This window comes from Lissotriton vulgaris, chromosome 9 (genome assembly GCF_964263255.1).
Source record: "Lissotriton vulgaris chromosome 9, aLisVul1.2, whole genome shotgun sequence".
NCBI classification, from domain to species: domain Eukaryota; kingdom Metazoa; phylum Chordata; class Amphibia; order Caudata; family Salamandridae; genus Lissotriton; species Lissotriton vulgaris.
In genome coordinates, this window is record NC_141697.1 from 626,649,710 (window position 1) to 626,667,742 (window position 18,033).

The 18,033-nt window shown below is 42.0% G+C and overlaps 1 protein-coding gene across 1 annotated transcript in view; it reads left to right on the forward strand.

The window, feature by feature from the left end:
* Positions 1–18,033, forward strand: part of LOC147691986 (cytochrome P450 2C16-like) — a 307,127-nt gene that overhangs the window by 7,998 nt on the left and 281,096 nt on the right. The window contains exon 2 of the mRNA XM_086938279.1: positions 9,518–9,680. Coding sequence (XP_086794405.1) covers positions 9,518–9,680 — 163 coding nt within the window. The remainder of the gene's footprint in view (positions 1–9,517; positions 9,681–18,033) is intronic.

Sequence of the window (18,033 nt, forward strand, 5' to 3'; positions counted from 1 at the left end):
GGTCCCAATATTGCCAAGTGAGCACCATCACAAGCCCCCATATTATGAAATGAAAAGAAATAGAACATTTAATATAGCACACAGCTACTCAAACTATAGTGTCCTGGTGCGAAAACAGCGAGAAGAGTTTTGGAAGTTACTTACGGGTTCGTTTTTAAAAAGCCAGGTTTTAAGGTTCTTTCTAAAATTCATCAGGTCTGTGGTTAGTCTTAGAGGTTCTGGAAGACTGTTCCACATCCTTGTGCCACAGAAAACTAATGATCTTCCCCTAAAGCGTGCATAGAGTGTTTTGGGCACTTGGGCAAGGGTAGTATTTGTGGATCTTAGGGATCTAGTTGGAATGTAGCAGTTAAAACATTTATTCAGGTAGCCGGCTACTAAGTAGTAGAAAGCTTTACAAAAGATGACCATCACTTTGAAGTCGATCCATTCCTTCATACGAAGCCAATGCAGAGACCTTAGAATAGGGGTCATAGTTGATCTGGGTTTGGGCCTCACGATCACTATGGCCGCTGCGTTTTGCACCATTTGCAGGTGCTGGATGAGATATTTGGGTAAACCGAAGTACAAACTGTTGACATAGTCAAGTTTAGATGTCACCGGGGAATGCAACACAATCTTTCTACTGTCTGGTGTTAGCAGCAGAAGACAATTTTTAACATGCAGAGTATGCACCTGTTAAATTTCGGATCTGAGAGCTTATGGAGAGAATATTGTTGATGACAATACCTACGTTCTTGACTTTCTCTTTAGCTGTAGGCGGAGGTGGCAGGTCTTTTGGCTACCAAGTGTCCAGTTGTATGTTTCGGGAAACAACCTTTACATTGCGTTCATTAGACCGCGAGGCCTTTACAGCGATGTCATTACAACAACCACGCTGTTACAACGCGATGCCATTACTACACAAGTCATTACATCGACTTGCAGTAGATGGCGCTCTAACATAAGGAATAGTATAATTTACTATTCCAACACCTTCCCTACTGTTGCGTAGGCTGGAGTTGGAATTGTAAATGATAGATTCCTTATGTTACAGCGCAATCTACTGCAAGTCGATGTGATAACTTGCATAGTAATGGCATCGCGTTGTAACAACGTGGACGCTGTAACAACAGCATTGTTACCTACCACGTGGTAAAAGCACGTGTTTTAACATGCTATATTCTACGTTTCAGGTTGTCCAAAGAAGACGACTTCTGTTTTGCCCGGGTTACACTACAGCTGATTTATCTTTAGCCAATGGAAGATCCTTATGAAGCAGGACCTAAGCTTTGCGCCGTCAAAGTCAATTCCTTTGTCACAGTTAAACTCATCTAACTGGGAAATTGGTAGGGCGGAGCTTTAGTGCTACTAAGTATAATTTGGGTGTCATAGGAACAAAACATATAGGATAGCTGATGATCGTTAATGATTTGCACAAGGGCATCATGTAGAGATGAAAAAGCATTGGACTACACACTGAGGTACACTGCAGTGTAGATACTTTGGAGAGTTAGCAAATCATCTCTGACTGCCAATAGTAGTAATCATATTTACTTAGGGGTAAAACCCAATAAAACATATGAATATACACAACGAGCAGCCCGGCCCATTGTTGCCTGGGGCAGAAAGGGGCTGGGGGCAGTACACCCGCTCCCGCCCCGACCCCCTCCCGCCCCCACTCCCTCCCGCCCCCACTCCTCCCACCTGTCCCTCTGTGCACACCCGCTCCCGCCCCCCTCCCAGCCCGACTCCCTCCCGCCTTGATTACAATGAGCATTTACTTTACCAGAGCTGCCGCTCCTTCCCGCGATCTTCATTTCACCGCGGCTCCTCTTCGGCATGACGCGCCTGCGCTCCTCACTTCACCGCAGCTCCATGCTCACTTCACGGCAGCTTCAATAACAACGAAGCCTGTAGGTCGAGTGGTGCTGAGATACACAAATTAACACTGGTGTGATTGCACGAAAGGTGGAATAACTTGATTGGCAAAAAAGTCAAAGTAGGCTAACAACAATTGTTGATTAAGTCCTATCAGCCCACCAGATGGCGGAGCCTCATCATGTAGGACTTCCGGACCTTAGTCTGTGTGCGATCGCCCAGTTGTATTTTGGCAACGCAACACAGGACCGAGGTACGGTCACCGCAATCGTTCGTGCAAACAGTGGGGCTGATGTGTGCAGTGCAAAAAATAATAAATGAAGTGAAGTGTCTTAAAATGGCTATCAAAGCAAACAAAAGACCGTTAATAGTGTTTGCCTGGATGTCAGATTAAAAAATAGTGAGGTGACAGTGTGAAAAAATCACTGTCTAACTTGCTTGGTTGTAATCCAAAAAGATCTATGTAGGGCCAACATGTTTCTGCCTTTATGTGAAAAGTCACTGGCATTCGTCAGGGCCAAGCTCTTATCTGCTACTGCAATAACACTATCATGTGTGCTTGAATAATGAAAACAAGAAAATAAAATAAGAGTGATCATTCAAGACCATCCTACCACATCTTCTAAGTTTTGCTCTGTTGATGCAATTGGTCTTTCCTGTATAAGAACGAGAAGAGGGGAGAGAACCATGTAGAAATTGCATGTGTATGGTCCTCAATGTTACATCTTCAACAAATACTATGTAGAAGGTGCTATAACTGTGCAAAACCAGTGATAACTCAAAATAAACTCAGACTTAACCATCACTAATTTATGATAGCCACATTTAGAGTGCATTGTGTTATGTCACCCAAAGTTAATCAATATACAAAAGTTTGACACTTACCCATCAGTGTGTGGGAAGTAAACCTCACCTCACCCGGCAACTGCTCGGACGAATAAGGCACCGCTCTAAACATATAAAGACAAGCTCTGTGATAGATGATTGCCTTCAGGATTAAACCTTAGTGTATTGTTTAAAAACCCAATTATTTTCTAATCTGTCTATAACATATGCCCCACCGTACCAGATGGCTGCATCTAGCGACTAGGCATATGACCTCCTTCAATACATTCAGGTAAGCGCTCCATAGTTGAACAATGGCGTCTACCATTGCCCATAAACAACAGCCGTGTAATATTGTTGTCTAAACCCAGAGGTAAAAACCACACGCTGTTGTCAGTACCTCGAGTAACATCAAGGGGCCAACCTACAGAATAGATAACTCCCTATATCAAAAAGCACTGGTCCTTTCTTACCTGTCCGTCGGTACCTCGCGGCAGAATCTCGAGCCGAAGGAGAGGCACCGACGGGCAGGACGGGCATCTATTTATATTCCGGATAAGTGGCCAATTGCTTGCAGCTGGTCCACTAAGCCATCGCTATACGTGTGCGCGGTGCAGCAACACTACACCTCGCGCATGCGCACTCACTTCTGAACGTCCGATGCGCATGCGCGAAAGCGAGTTAGTATGCCTGATCTGATGCGCATGCTCAATGGTAACGTGCTGGCGCTGCTACCCGAGCCGTGTAGCTGGATACTAACGTCAATACTCGCGCCTGCGCAGGTGACTGAATAATCAGCGCTGTGCGAGTAGAAATGAAAACAATAAAAACACGAGTGTTTTTAGCAACAAGCGTGGCAGCGCAGCTGTCAAAAGATTAGAAAATTTAAAGATTTAAAGATTTACCCTGTCCTGATTGCCAGTGAATGGCGATGTTAACTGATCAGGACCCACCAGTTTATTGGTTACATAATTCGAGGGGATTATGGACTACATAATTCGAGGGGATTATGCAGCATGGCCTCAATCGGCAATAACTGAGAGTGTGTAGGGGGAACAAATAGGGTCAAGAAGTCGAGCCCAGGTCATTGTCTTAGGGTATTTAACAGAGGATGGAGATGTAGATTATGATCAACATTTATGTGCCAGTGGACACTGGAATTAGAACCTGTAAACTAATTTGTAATTTATAAGGCGCCCTGTATATGGAATGAACACCACGAATAGGTGGAACTCTCAATCTCAACAGGTAAGCACACCTATTTGTGATAACAAAGAGCTCCCAATGACAAATGTTGCACTCATATAGACAACCAAGGAATGTTGTCATTCAGTCCAATGACATCAGATTTCAATCTATAAATCCATCGTTGCTCCTTAACGAAAAGGAAGTGGGAGACATCGGTGATGTGTGACGGGATGTGTGGCTGTTCCAACACTACCCAGACCAAGTCCTCAGCTCGACTTCTTGACCCTATTTGTTCCCCCTACACACTCTCAGTTATTGCCGATTGAGGCCATGCTGCATATTCCCCTGTATTGACGTTAGTATCCAGCTACACGGCTCGGGTAGCAGCGCCAGCACGTTACCATTGAGCATGCGCAACAGATCAGGCATACTAACTCGCTTTCGCGCATGCGCATTGGACGTTCAGAAGTGAGTGCGCATGCGGGAGGTGTAGTGTTGCTGCACCGCGCACACGTATAGCGATGGCTTAGTGGACCAGCTGCAAGCAAATGGCCACTTATCCGGAATATAAATAGATGCCCGTCCTGCCCGTCGGTGCCTCCCCTTCGGCTCGAGATTCTGCCGCGAGGTACCGACGGACAGGTAAGAAAGGACCAGTGCTTTTTGATATAGGGAGTTATCTATTCTGTAGGTTGGCCCCTTGATGTTACTCGAGGTACTGACAACAGCGTGTGGTTTTTACCTCTGGGTTTAGACAACAATATTACACAGCTGTTGTTTATGGGCAATGGTAGACGCCATTGTTCAACTATGGAGCGCTTACCTGAATGTATTGAAGGAGGTCATATGCCTAGTCGCTAGATGCAGCCATCTGGTACACTGGTGGGGCATATGTTATAGACAGATTAGAAAATAATTGGGTTTTTAAACAATACACTAAGGTTTAATCCTGAAGGCAATCATCTATAACATAGCTTGTCTTTATATGTTTAGAGCGGTGCCTTATTCGTCCGAGCAGTTGCCGGGTGAGGTGAGGTTTACTTCCCACACACTGATGGGTAAGTGTCAAACTTTTGTATATTGATTAACTTTGGGTGACATAACACAATGCACTCTAAATGTGGCTATCATAAATTAGTGATGGTTAAGTCTGAGTTTATTTTGAGTTATCACTGGTTTTGCACAGTTATAGCACCTTCTACATAGTATTTGTTGAAGATGTAACATTGAGGACCATACACATGCAATTTCTACATGGTTCTCTCCCCTCTTCTCGTTCTTATACAGGAAAGACCAATTGCATCAACAGAGCAAAACTTAGAAGATGTGGTAGGATGGTCTTGAATGATCACTCTTATTTTATTTTCTTGTTTTCATTATTCAAGCACACATGATAGTGTTATTGCAGTAGCAGATAAGAGCTTGGCCCTGACGAATGCCAGTGACTTTTCACATAAAGGCAGAAACATGTTGGCCCTACATAGATCTTTTTGGATTACTACCAAGCAAGTTAGACAGTGATTTTTTCACACTGTCACCTCACTATTTTTTAATCTGACATCCAGGCAAACACTATTAAAGGTCTTTTGTTTGCTTTGATAGCCATTCTAAGACACTTCACTTCATTTATTATTTTTTGCACTGCACACATCAGCCCCACTGTTTGCACGAACGATTGCGGTGACCGTACCTCGGTCCTGTGTTGCGTGCCAAAATACAACTGGGCGATCGCACACAGACTAAGGTCCGGAAGTCCTACATGATGAGGCTCTGCCATCAGGTGGGCTGATAGGACTTAATCAACAATTGTTGTTAGCCTACTTTGACTTTTTTGCCAATCAAGTTATTCCACCTTTTGTGCAATCACACCAGTGTTAATTTGTGTATCTCAGCACCACTCGACCTACAGGCTTCGTTGTTATTGAAGTAGCTACACAGGGGGTATTTGCCTGTCTGGTCGTTAAACACCTCCCTCGGACCCTCTCTTACGAGTTGTTATAATTATACACTTCACCGCAGCTCCATGTCTCTCCTCCTCGTCATCACGCACGTCGCGGCCAGCGCTACGTCACGGCCTGAGCAGCGTCGCGGCTGGCGCTACTTTCAGGGCACTACTTTTTTTTAAAAGTTATATTTTTAAATGTGCGGTTTTTTTTATAGCCTATGTCCATCTGCACACCCTGACAATTTCTACAATGTATCGGGTGTGTGGATTGGCGCTGTGGTTCCCGAGTTTACCTTGCCAAAAGGTTTGTGTTCTCTCTTTATAATAGTAGTATAGATACAAGCTTTCAAAATGTTTGAAAATCAACAAAATGTACAACCGCATAAAATGTTCTGAGGCGTTACAAAGTCAATTCACTAGTGAAAATGAAGCTGACGGTTCCTACTCAGTCAGAATGAATGTAAAAATGTACTCACTCCAAGTACAATTAATTTCCTACAATCTTATTCGAAAACTCTTAGCACTCTAATATAGTGTCAACCGCAAGTTAATACATAAGGGTCTTATCCATTATGTCCTTGCTTCCTAATAGGCCTGGCAAACAAATAAAATGTGTTCGTCAGTTTCAGGTGCAGATAAACACATATTACATGTAACAAAATCAATGCTGCCCAAGTACCACTTTCAAATTAAATCATTAATGTGCAGTGTGCCAAACCTAAACTTTGTGTACAAGCACCTTGCATAAGGTGGATAAATGTCTTTCATAAAAAAGCTCAAAATCTGGGACTGGTTTAGGGCCTTATGTAAAAAGCCCTTACTCACAAAGCAGTCTCTTTGTTTGTACATCAACAGGTTTGTGACCCAGGGCTTCTATTGTGATGTGGTTGATGTGCTGATTTGTCCCAATGCAAAGTTGTCTTTAGTGGGATTTGCAGAATTTTGCCACATTAAGATTAACGAAGCATGATTCCTTTTGTGAATCCTAAAGAAAAAGCAGGGAGTGATGGAATGGAACAGTCTCCAAACAGCAGTAAGCTGCATTCCAAATTTCAAAATGTCCTTTTATTCATCCTTATGATATATGTTTTGTGAGTTAACAAATATACTTCTTTAAAATGAAAAAAATTGGATCAATGACTGGCCAAACACGAAATTTAGTCAATTCTATTGTATATATAATTTAATTTTTAACTGACCACACAAATGTTGTACAGCAAAAGCTGGACAACTGGAATTCTCTTTATGTAACTGTTTTTAAGGTGCAAGGATCAGAAATCATAGGCATTTCACATATATAGTGGTACCTTTTTCCATAAAAAGTATTCTGCTCTAACTCAGTCCCTGTGAAAATGAGTCTTATTGGTATTCTTCTCCATACTTATTCTACTTACAACACTCTCTAGGGTTGAGTAATTTAAAAAAACCTGGAACCATATTCCTTCTTTTTTTTTGATACAAAATGTTTTTTTAATAAATGTAACTACATTTTGCCAAGCCTATTGCGAAAATAGGAAGCATCGGCTTTGTTTCCAATAAAAAAGTGCCCTCTTCTTCACACTTTCATATACAAATAACGAAGAAAACCTTGCTCATAAAATACAGTACCTGTAACTTAATCTATTTCAAATATGTCAGTACCCGCTTCAATCAATACATTTGTGTGAGCAGCCCATGCTCTCACTCCCATTACCTAAGTGCATACTGGGTTCTATGCCAGACAGAGTTAAGTAGGGTGTGCTTGGAGTATGATTACAACTTAAAGAAATCTCTGATTTGCTATTTCGCCCCTACTGTGATAATAAGGATATTGTTTTATGTTAGAATGCACCTGGGATGAAGATGGCTGTAGGAAAAACAAAGGCCATTAAATATTTTTGGCTGGTCTTTGTGGGTCTCAGTAAAGTATTCTGGATATGTTTGCCGAGCTAGGTTTTCTGACTGGACTGGGAAGCAGTTTCTCCAGTCAAGTTAGAAATGGCCAGAAACTAACCCTTCTGACAGTGTTTTCTATTTATTTTACTCACAACCCAATATGTGAAAAAGGTGTGCTTATATTTAGTGTGTAACTGCATAATAAATACCACAATCCAACAGTACTGAGAGAGAGTCACCCTTATCTGCCTTGCATGGTCTGCTGGTCTTCTGCTTCAGAGCTCTTGGTGAGGAATCTGGCATGTTTCAGATTCCTTGCTAGCTGCACACTGACGCCCTCTTGATTCCATCACACAAGAGATGAAGACGACGAGCCTGATTACAATGAGGGTCGGAGACTTTCCGAGTCTTACTGCAGTTTCAGGTTTGACTGCCGCATTACAATGCAGGCAGTTGGAACTGAAACCAGCCGGTCATTCTGGCTGGATTCTGATGGGCTCAAAGAGCCAGTTGGCCAGTCAGAGACTGGCAAGTAACCCCAATTGACGGAGCCTATGCCGTTGGGATTATAACGCTGGTTTCTGACAGGTTTTTCTTGTCAGACTTTTCGACATGGGAAGCTGGTCGGTAAGCGACATTGGATGCTCCTAGTAGGGCCCCCTTCACCCTGCAGCCACTGGTTGGGGGCCGAGGGGCAATTCCTGAACTGTGTGGCAGGCACCCTGAGGTGCTGGTCAATTCCTGCACCTTGTGGCAGGCACTGTCTGCCACACGGTGCAGGGATTCACACAAACTTGTACTAGGGCCAGTTTAAGGCCCCAGCAGAAGCTCCAATAGGGAAATGGTAGTTTTCGACCACACCACATGCAGTTGCATTGTAATTAGGTATTCAGACCCGCAGACCAATGGTCGGGTGGTTCTCATACCAACACAGCGTCCGCCCGACATCGTAATAAGGCCCTAAATAAGGAACTGCAGCTGGGTGTAATGATGGCAGCGGTTTGCTGCCAAAGAACAAAACACATACTGTTAGGAGGGCCTTAGATAATGCTGTTGGATCAACTAGTTAGTTCTGACTTGTCCTTCTCTGGCTGTCAAGAAAGAAAGCATATTTTGCATTGATAAAACTCCCAGGAGCCCTAGAGTCTGTCATTGAAGTAGTTCTTCTTTGAACAGCTGACACGGCTACCATCCCGCTTAACAGATTACCATGTACTTACACAACGACAGAGCTGGATGTAAGTCTATGGCTCGATTTAGTAGAATTAGCTAACTTAAAGCAATAAACAGAAATGCACAAACCCCAGCAACATGTGTTTCTCACCCACACAATAGAGCAGCATTTAAGGGGCTATCTAGAAGCGCAAACATTTATCACAGTCTCTCCATCAGAAAGAGAGCCTCTCTGTCTCATCCTCATTCCAAATCAGCAGTTCCACAGCAGTGTAAATTGACTGATGATCTCTGAGACTCCAGAACCTACTCCTTAATCTTTAAAGAATTCACCACCCAAATGCCTCACAAAAAAGTACAAAAAATAAACAAAGTCAGCATGAACCTGAAGGCTACACAAAAGCAGCACTGTTGGTGTGTCTCTTTAAGGTGATTCAGACTCTCATTTCCATTTTAGATAGAACATAAACAATATAAAGTTTCCTTGTAACATTACAGACTTTTTAAACCACAAGAACAACCACTCAACATGAAAGAAAACTGTTATTTATTTCATGAACATCTAGCCTGGCATGCTTGCAATTTGCCAAATAATCACGGTTCAGTTTTTGGGACATTATTGATTCATTTCATCTTAATATTTTTCCATAGCTCAGTGAAAAGTATGGCAAAGTCTTTATGATCCATGTTGGTTCTCGGCCAATGCTTGTGCTTTGCGGTTATGAGGCGGTGAAAGAAGCTCTGGTGGACCAGGCAGATGACTTTAGTGGACGTGGATACTTTCCAATTTTCAATATGCTCACCAAAGGATATGGTAAATAATTAATACTTTTCACTCATCAATCAGAATATACAGAAAAGTGCATCACTTCTTTTGACAATGAAGCTGTAGCAATGTCTTGGAAAGCTACACTCCTTTTTAAAATACTGTATTATGTATTTATCGTATCACTTATTTATTTATTTGTGTTCCATTGTTATCAAATGCTTCATCTAGACAACTTGTTACACAAAATATGTGTAGCTAAATTAGATAAATGTTTATTGGCTGATACAAGTGTTTTAGCCTGCCTAATTTCGAATGATAGAGATAAAGGTGGATTTCCTTCCTTATGTTAATATAATGTTTCAGTTATTGGTTATATCCATATTATCTGTATTTGTAATTGCAACTTAGAAATTTGCTCACTACTCTTTACGAGGCATTAATGTGCTTCATGCAGAGCAGCATGCTGCTCTGGAACACAAGGTTACTAGTTAGTCAAGTGTTATGTGTAACTGCTGGTTTGGGGATTAGTCTTGTATGTTAGGGCAAACTACTTAATGCTTTCACTCCAATTTCTTTGTGGAAGATTAGACCAATAGGAGTTGCGTGTTTTCATTGGGGGGAGGTGGTGTCAGTGCAGATGTTTGGTGGGGTTGATAAATGAGCCAGAGGACATTAGATGTTGTTAGGTTGCAAGGGTATGACTTTTAAGGTTGTGATATTCAAGATGACTAGTGGGAAAATTGCAGAGATTTAGAGATAAAAGCAAACGGTTGTGTGATAGAACAATGTATGCCTGACCCACGCGTTCTCAACCACAACTGCATCTTTACCACAAATCCTTTTACCACGCTTGACTTTTACCACGCAATTTTGTGGTAAAGACATGATAGGTAAAGGAACATGTGTGATAAAGATCACACTCCTGCCTCTCTGCCCTAAGCCCTGAAATTCAGACCTTCTGTGGTCTATTCTACTAGCTCCAGTACTATAAACTTCCCCATCCCCTCTCCTGAACCTTAATACTCGACCCCCCACCCCTAAAAATTACTTTCACCACAGCCTCCCTCCATGAGCACTAACTCCAGGCCCCAAACCCTAAAACCCACCCTACTTCCCTCCTGCCCAGCCCAACTGCCCCTTGACCTGAAAACTACTCCTTTCCTGTCTTCTGCCCTGAGCCCTAAAGCTCAGCCCCCGTAAAAAATACTCCAACACCAGCCCCCCTCCCTGAGCCCAAAAACCACCACCACCCCCTAAAATCCACCCCGCCAAGCTCCTGCCCCAGCCCAGCTGCCCCTTTGCCTGTAAACTACCCTTTTCCTGTCCCCTGCCCTAAGACCTAAAACAACCTGACCCCCTGGCCTTGAGACCTACCTGACCCCCGCCTCCAAAACTACCCCGACTTTCCAGCCCCCAAAACGACCCCAACCCAAACAAACTACCCCCACCCCTGTCCCCTGTCTGAGCCCTAAAACTCCTGACCTCCTTCAAGCCCTGAAAACTACTTCTCAATCCCTACAAACTACCCCCACCCACCCAAAACCTCACTTACCTCACCGATTCGTCCTTATCTTTCATCCATCTGCTTCTTGCTCCTTCGCCGAGCTGCAGCTAGCAACTAGACAGCGCATATGCCTCAACCACATATCTGCATGGTTAAGGCATATGTGTAGTTCATGCAAGAATGGTTACACTTGTGATGTCAGAACACATGTAGCTGAGACTGCAGTTTTCCAACTGTTTCCCAAGGGATGGGAAAAGAAGGAGATGGTCATTTTGAGGAAAAATGAAGAGGCGACAATCAGAATGCTTAAATAAAACATCAGTTTTTCATGCCACAGTCAAAAAATATAGAGAATGCTTTTTTAAAACACAGCCTGGAGTTTGAGGATGCAAGACTCAAGAAAGAAGCAACGGAAGCAACATTATTTGCACGTGAAGGTAAATTCTCTGTAGGGTACTTTGGAAAGTCTTTGAAATTCTAGGCTATCGCTAGACCACCACTTCAGCAAGGACAGCTGTTCTACTTAGATGCTGGAAACTTGAAATAATATCTTGGAGCTTCTCTTCTATGAACCTCAGCACATGCAAAGAAGCACCTGTCTGAGTCTCAGATATGTTGAGGTTGGCAGAAAAGAACATGATTGCTGCCCTCTGGAAACTGGTGTTTCATGTAATTGGCTTGAATAATGTTGTCAACAAAGAACACACAGAAGCCTCCGATTCACAAGTCGTATTCCATGATCAAGCCCAACTGACTCCATGCCATTTCAAGAGTTATTTACATCAATTTAGAAAACGGTGAACTTGGCACAATACACAGATATATGTTTCGCAGACAAAAACTAGCAACTCCTCCTTAAGGAATCTCAGTTGAAACATATTTCTTCCAAGTTGAAAATTTCATATTTGCCCAGCAATGCTTTGGATCACACTCATTTCACTGTTCCTAGCCTACCAACTCCTGGAAGCAGATGTAGCTAGAGGATGATGCCAAAATGCATGTGGGGTGGGGTTGGAAGGCCCAGCACCTCACTTATTGGCGCCAGCTGATCATGGCCAGTATTCAAGACTATAACTCAGACTGATCAGAATCATTCATATAGACACTGTTCTAGTTACTCTTTGTCTGCACTTTGTGCAAATAAAAATCATTTCTTGATAGCATGGCTATGTGGGAGTAACAAACAGTACAGCTACATTCATTTACAAACAAAAATTGCAAAAAAAAGTTGTGACATAGCTCTCTCTCAGAAAACTCTTCAATCAACTGAGACAAATAAGCTGTAATGCGATTGGGTAAGAAAAATAATTGGTAAGAACTACATAATGTAGAGAATTCCATCCAAGAACACTGCACAAATCTATTTTGAAAATGTGGAGTAGCAATACTAATCTGAAAATCGCTCCCACACACTATCTTCTCAAATTGTGTGGGCCTCCAAAATGTAAACAGCAAGACAGACACTAATACAAAGTTCAATCTACACATCCATTTCTAGCAAGGTTAGATGCATAACAAAACCCTATAGACTATTTACGGAATTTGTCAACACTTTGACTATGGTGTGTGGAGACTTGAACTTAGTCAGATTACCAATTTGACCAGGACACTGGACAGATGCAATTATGATGATCGAGCAATGCTGAAAGACTTAGGGTCAGATGTACAACCCACCAATTTGTGACTTGCAAATTGCGTTGCATTTGCGACTTGCAAATTAGGATGTATAACCGTGTCTAAGACACTGTTAGCGATTCAAAATGGGGACGCAAATTGAATACCTCATGGATATTAATCAGGCTGTCACAATTTGCGACCCCATTAGGAATGGCTAGCACTCCTAGGGATGGTGACCTGCTGGGGTCAGCAGACCACCATGTCTGGGACTGCTTTTTAATAAAGAAGTTTTTTTTAATGCAGCCCATTTTCCTTAAAGGAAAACAGGATGCATTAAAAAAAAAAATGAAACCTTTCAGATTAATTTTTTTAAGAGCAAGCCGTGGTCCCTGGGACCATTGCCTGCTCTTAAAAATATTTCCTCTCATACTCACAAAGGGGAAGTAGGTGGTAAACTGCAAGTGTTTTGCAGCCGCAATTGCGGTGGCAAAACAATTGTACTTGGCATGGTGACTCGCTATCAGGTAGGGAAGCCAAAGAAAAGAAGAAATATGCTGGCAATACAGACTTTAACTAAACATTGTCTCTTTAACAATGGGATATAAATAAAGCCCCACTTCCAAGAGAATGTATCAAAGCTGAGAGGTTTACTCTGAATGCCCTATATATCACTGTTCAGAGAAAGCACTTTCCAAATTCCAGCAGCAACCTTATGAACATGGAGAAAAGCTAGGCAGAAAGCTTCTCTTCCAATTGCAGCAGAGAGTAGGCCGCCAAGCCACCTGGTAATACATAATGCCGATTGCAGTCTTTTGATCAATTCTAACTACATTATTGAAGCCTTTATCAAGCTCTAGAAATCTCTGTATGACTCTGTCAGAATGAAATTTCTCCCTCCTCGCCTACCAATGAAGAGAGGTTATACAAGATCTTATTTGCCCTGGCAGAATCAAAAGACCAATCCAATAAAATACTGGCAGTTTCCCTGGGTTCCCAAAAATGTATTTGGCATGGGGAAGTTGAGATATCTGTTTTGGACCACAGATGGGTTTGGACTGGGTTGTGATTTTATAGCCAAAGTCAAATGGATATATCAATTTCCAAAGACCCTGATAACTGCAGCGGGTTTCTCTCCCACCTCATTAGAATTGAATGCGTGACAAGACAGGGCTCTCTTCAGGCTTTCCCATTGATTTCTGATTCTTGAACCCCTGGTGTGAGTGGTCCGTTTTCCTTCGACTCAAACATGTTCAAGGTCTACTGAACTAAGTAAAGATGATTAGATTTTTCTTATTTTGACAGAGATACATATTTATCTAAAATCAAATCAAACCAAATGAATCTTTATGCAGATAAAAATATCTATAAAAGAACTGCACAGTTAAAATGTACAAAAGATCTTAATGAAGATTCTATACAAAACCCATAAAAATGATCTCATAACATGGACAGTTAGGTGTACAGACACAGGACACAACATACCATGCTAGGTGTCACCTTAATGGTCATCAAGTTAAAAGGTAATATCAAAAACATCAGAGGAGGGATATGTAATGGACTATTCATTTTCATATCTTAACACGTCCACGTATAGCAGCTGTTTCCCGCTTTGGATGGCATAAAAACATAGACAAAAACCTGATAGCGCAGTTTCACATTATTAGGATTATGGATAAAATTAAGAGCCTCTTTATAATAAATAATTTTTCCTTTTAAAAAGAATGGCTGCAGCATTTTTTTCCTCAGATAACTAAAAAAGTTACAAAAAAGTAAAAAATGCAATGTAGTTTGGTTGGACTTGCCATCACATGAGCATTTGGGTAACGCTTGGAAACAAAAGCCCATCTGGGGGAAAGCAACCAAAATGTTCAATATGCCTATTCAGTAGTAGTAAAGACTTTATTTCGGTTTTTATACAAACCATAAAAGTACATATACAATAATAAAACAATTTAAAACACATGATTTGTATACACATATTAGATAAAGTGCCTAAGGTGCAGGAATGGGCTGTCTTCCAAACAACAGAATCAAAAAGTCGATAATTCATCACAAGGGACCATTACGGGTCCATACAAATTCCCAGCCTCACAGTCAATTTTAAAAATTCAGTAATTTGGAGAATACTGTCACTATGCAAAAGTTGTAAATACATTAATGCTGGTCTGATCTGAATAAAATTATGTTTTTTTAAAAGAGTAACCAGATAGCGCTTGCGTGGGTATTCATAGAACCTACGTAAAAACATAAAATGCAGCAAATCCTGCGGAGACTTTCAGTCGCAGCCGCAGGGTCCTGCAAGTTTATTAAAAATATCAGTTTTTGGCCTAATCAGCAGATGGTGGAAAACATTTAACCAAAACCTTGTTAGCAGGAACTTTTCATGAGAGGTCAGTGAGCCCAGCAAATACGGCTCTATAGTTTCACAGGTTTTCAGCATGACAAATTTTCTCACACTTTGTTTCTGGAGCTCTACACCTTCCCTCTGGGTCTTCCTGTCCATAAGGAAGGCCCGTTTAGTTATCTCCAGTTCCCCTTTTACAATCCGACTTCGGTGTTCAAACAGATCCAGGCGGCCAAGCCTGGCAAAACTGGATTTCAGATATTTTATCCATGGAGTACACATTGCCTTATCCTGGATCAGATAATCCCTCACTATCAGGTGTGTCAGCTGTATATCCTGATTCAACCACAATTTTAACCAACAGTTCAGCGGGCGTAAAGTGTCACTTAGATATTGTGTCCCTAGCTCTTTGTGTACTACAAAGTTTGACGTACCTGCACGGACACACAAGAGGCGCTTCAGGAAAAAAATTTCAGCGATCTGCAGCTGCTCACCAGCAACATACCCCCAAATTTCACTGCCATGTATAGCAGTTGCCAGGGATTTTGCATTATAAAGTTTCAACATGGCACTGGTAGTTTTTTTCCCAGTTTCGATGCAAAATTAAAGATAGAAGCATTAACCCTAACCAGTTCCCCTTTCTTTTTTGCAAGATGAGGTCCCCAGTTAAGTTCAGTATCAAAAAGAACTCCAAGATACGAGAACGTTTTTGATATGGGGATTACTGCTTCATCGATTTTAAATGAAAAGTTCCTTCTTGGTTGTTGGCCAACTTGCATAACAAATGTTTTTGAATTGTTGACCAAAAGGTCTCTTTACGTCAAGGACAGTTTAAAAGCATTTAAGAGAGCCTGAAGACTCCTCTCAGTTCTAGAAATTAAAACCGCATCATCTGCGTATAAAAGTACAGGAATTCCCCGCCTGCCTACTCTTGGGCAATCAGCCAATACATTCTGTAAGACGCTATCTAGCTCATTAATATAAAAATTAAAAAGGAAGGGGGCCAAGATACATCCTTGGCGAACACCCTTTCTAATGTCAAAATTATTAGTTGTACTCAGATCTTGAGAATATCTCACATTTGCTCTAGTGTTGCCATGTAGATCAACAAGAAAATTAACAATTCCACTATCTACACCCTTCGCCCTTATGGACTGCCACAACTTTCCTCTGTTTACACATTCGAAAGCTGAGGACAGGTCCATGAAGGCGAGGTGAATGGTACCCCTTTGAGCAACAGTGTACTTACTTAATATTAAAAAGAGGTTAAGGCACTGAGTTATTGTTGAGCGACCACTGCTGAAACCATACTGGGAGATGGACATGATGTTATTTTCCTTCGCCCAGTCTAGGAGTCTCTGTAGTAGAATTCTTCCCACTATTTTAACCATAGAGTCTATTAGTGAAATAGGTCTGTAGCAATGTGGACTACCTTTGTCCCCCTTCTTGAAGACCGTGACAATCGTAGAGACCCCCCATGATTGTGGACAACCATTTTTCACTGCAGCATTAACCCTTTCGCTGCTGATGACGAGCTCAGCTCGTCATCACCCACGGGTGTCGTGTGCTGATGACGAGCTGAGCTCGTCATGGAAACAGCAAAATGGCAATATCCAGCACACGGCAAAAATCATAGCAGCAGCCATGTGGTTAAAAACAGACTCTAATATTGGTGCCCAAAAATTTGGCTCAGACTTAAATAAGTCTGGAGGAATCCCATCAGGACCAGGAGCTTTCCCAGCCGTTAGTCCTACAATACCCTCAATAACCTCCCCTCTATCAAAACTGATTCTTTCACCATTATTACAAGGGGCAGGGTTGGATGTTTCAACCATTGGGCAGCAATATAGTTGCTTAAAGTGTGCTTCCCACTCCTCCTTTGGCATATAGGATTCCAGACCGTTACCTGGCTCCTGAACCAAAAAAAGTTTCTTCATTACCGCCCAAAATCTGGAACTACACCGCCTCTTCTCTTAAAGATTCCTTATGTTTGGCAATGATAGATTTATATTCTTTCCGACACAGCTGAACTGTCTCCTTTATTCTTGGTTTAGCTACCAGTGCCAGCCTTAGATTTCTTGAAGCTTTAGAGCAATCGTGATTAAACAATGTTGGTCCTACGCTCTCAGCAGCTGGGAGAGCTTGCACGATAGACTTTGGAAAGCACTAAGCACATTACACGGCTGCAACCCTTCCTGAGTGCAAACCATAATTTTATCTGCACAAATGGTTTTAATGTCTTTGTACAGCAGATCTGGGTTAATCTTAGACCATCTTAGGCGGCGTCTCCCATCAGTTGTGCTCACCCTACCAGTGATATGATTCAGTCCTTCTTTAGCTATCCATGGACCCCTCAAGTGAACAGTGAGCGGGTTATGATCACTGTATTCACTTTATTCAATAGTAAAAGAATCCACAAAGGACTGCATAGGAGATGTAAGTAGTACATAATCAATGAAAGTTCCCCTACCATGTCCCTTAAACGTTGGGGTCTCAAAACACTTGGTAGGATCCAGCAATGCCATTGACAGCGTCAGGTCTAGATCATTCAATAGATCATTAAAGAGTTCCCCCTATATCGTGTGTTCCAGATGCAAACCCTCGGATCGTGCGCAATGCAGATCCGAGATACTTTTCAAAAGGGGGTCACCACAAGGGTGGACATTAAAATCACCCATAATCATGAGATTGTGGAGGCAAACCTTCATAGAAATACTAATAAAGACATTCAGTGCTGAGATTTGACTCCAGGCTGAGTAAGGATTGACAACATTATAAAAGTTGACCAAGCCGGCCGTACAGTTTTCTCCAGTTAAAATTAAACCAATGATTCCAGAATTGCTTGTTAAGACTCTACGTACTTTACAAGATAGTGCAACAGAGATGAATGTGACCATTCCACCCTTAGGTCTTCACCTAGTTGTTGCTATTGC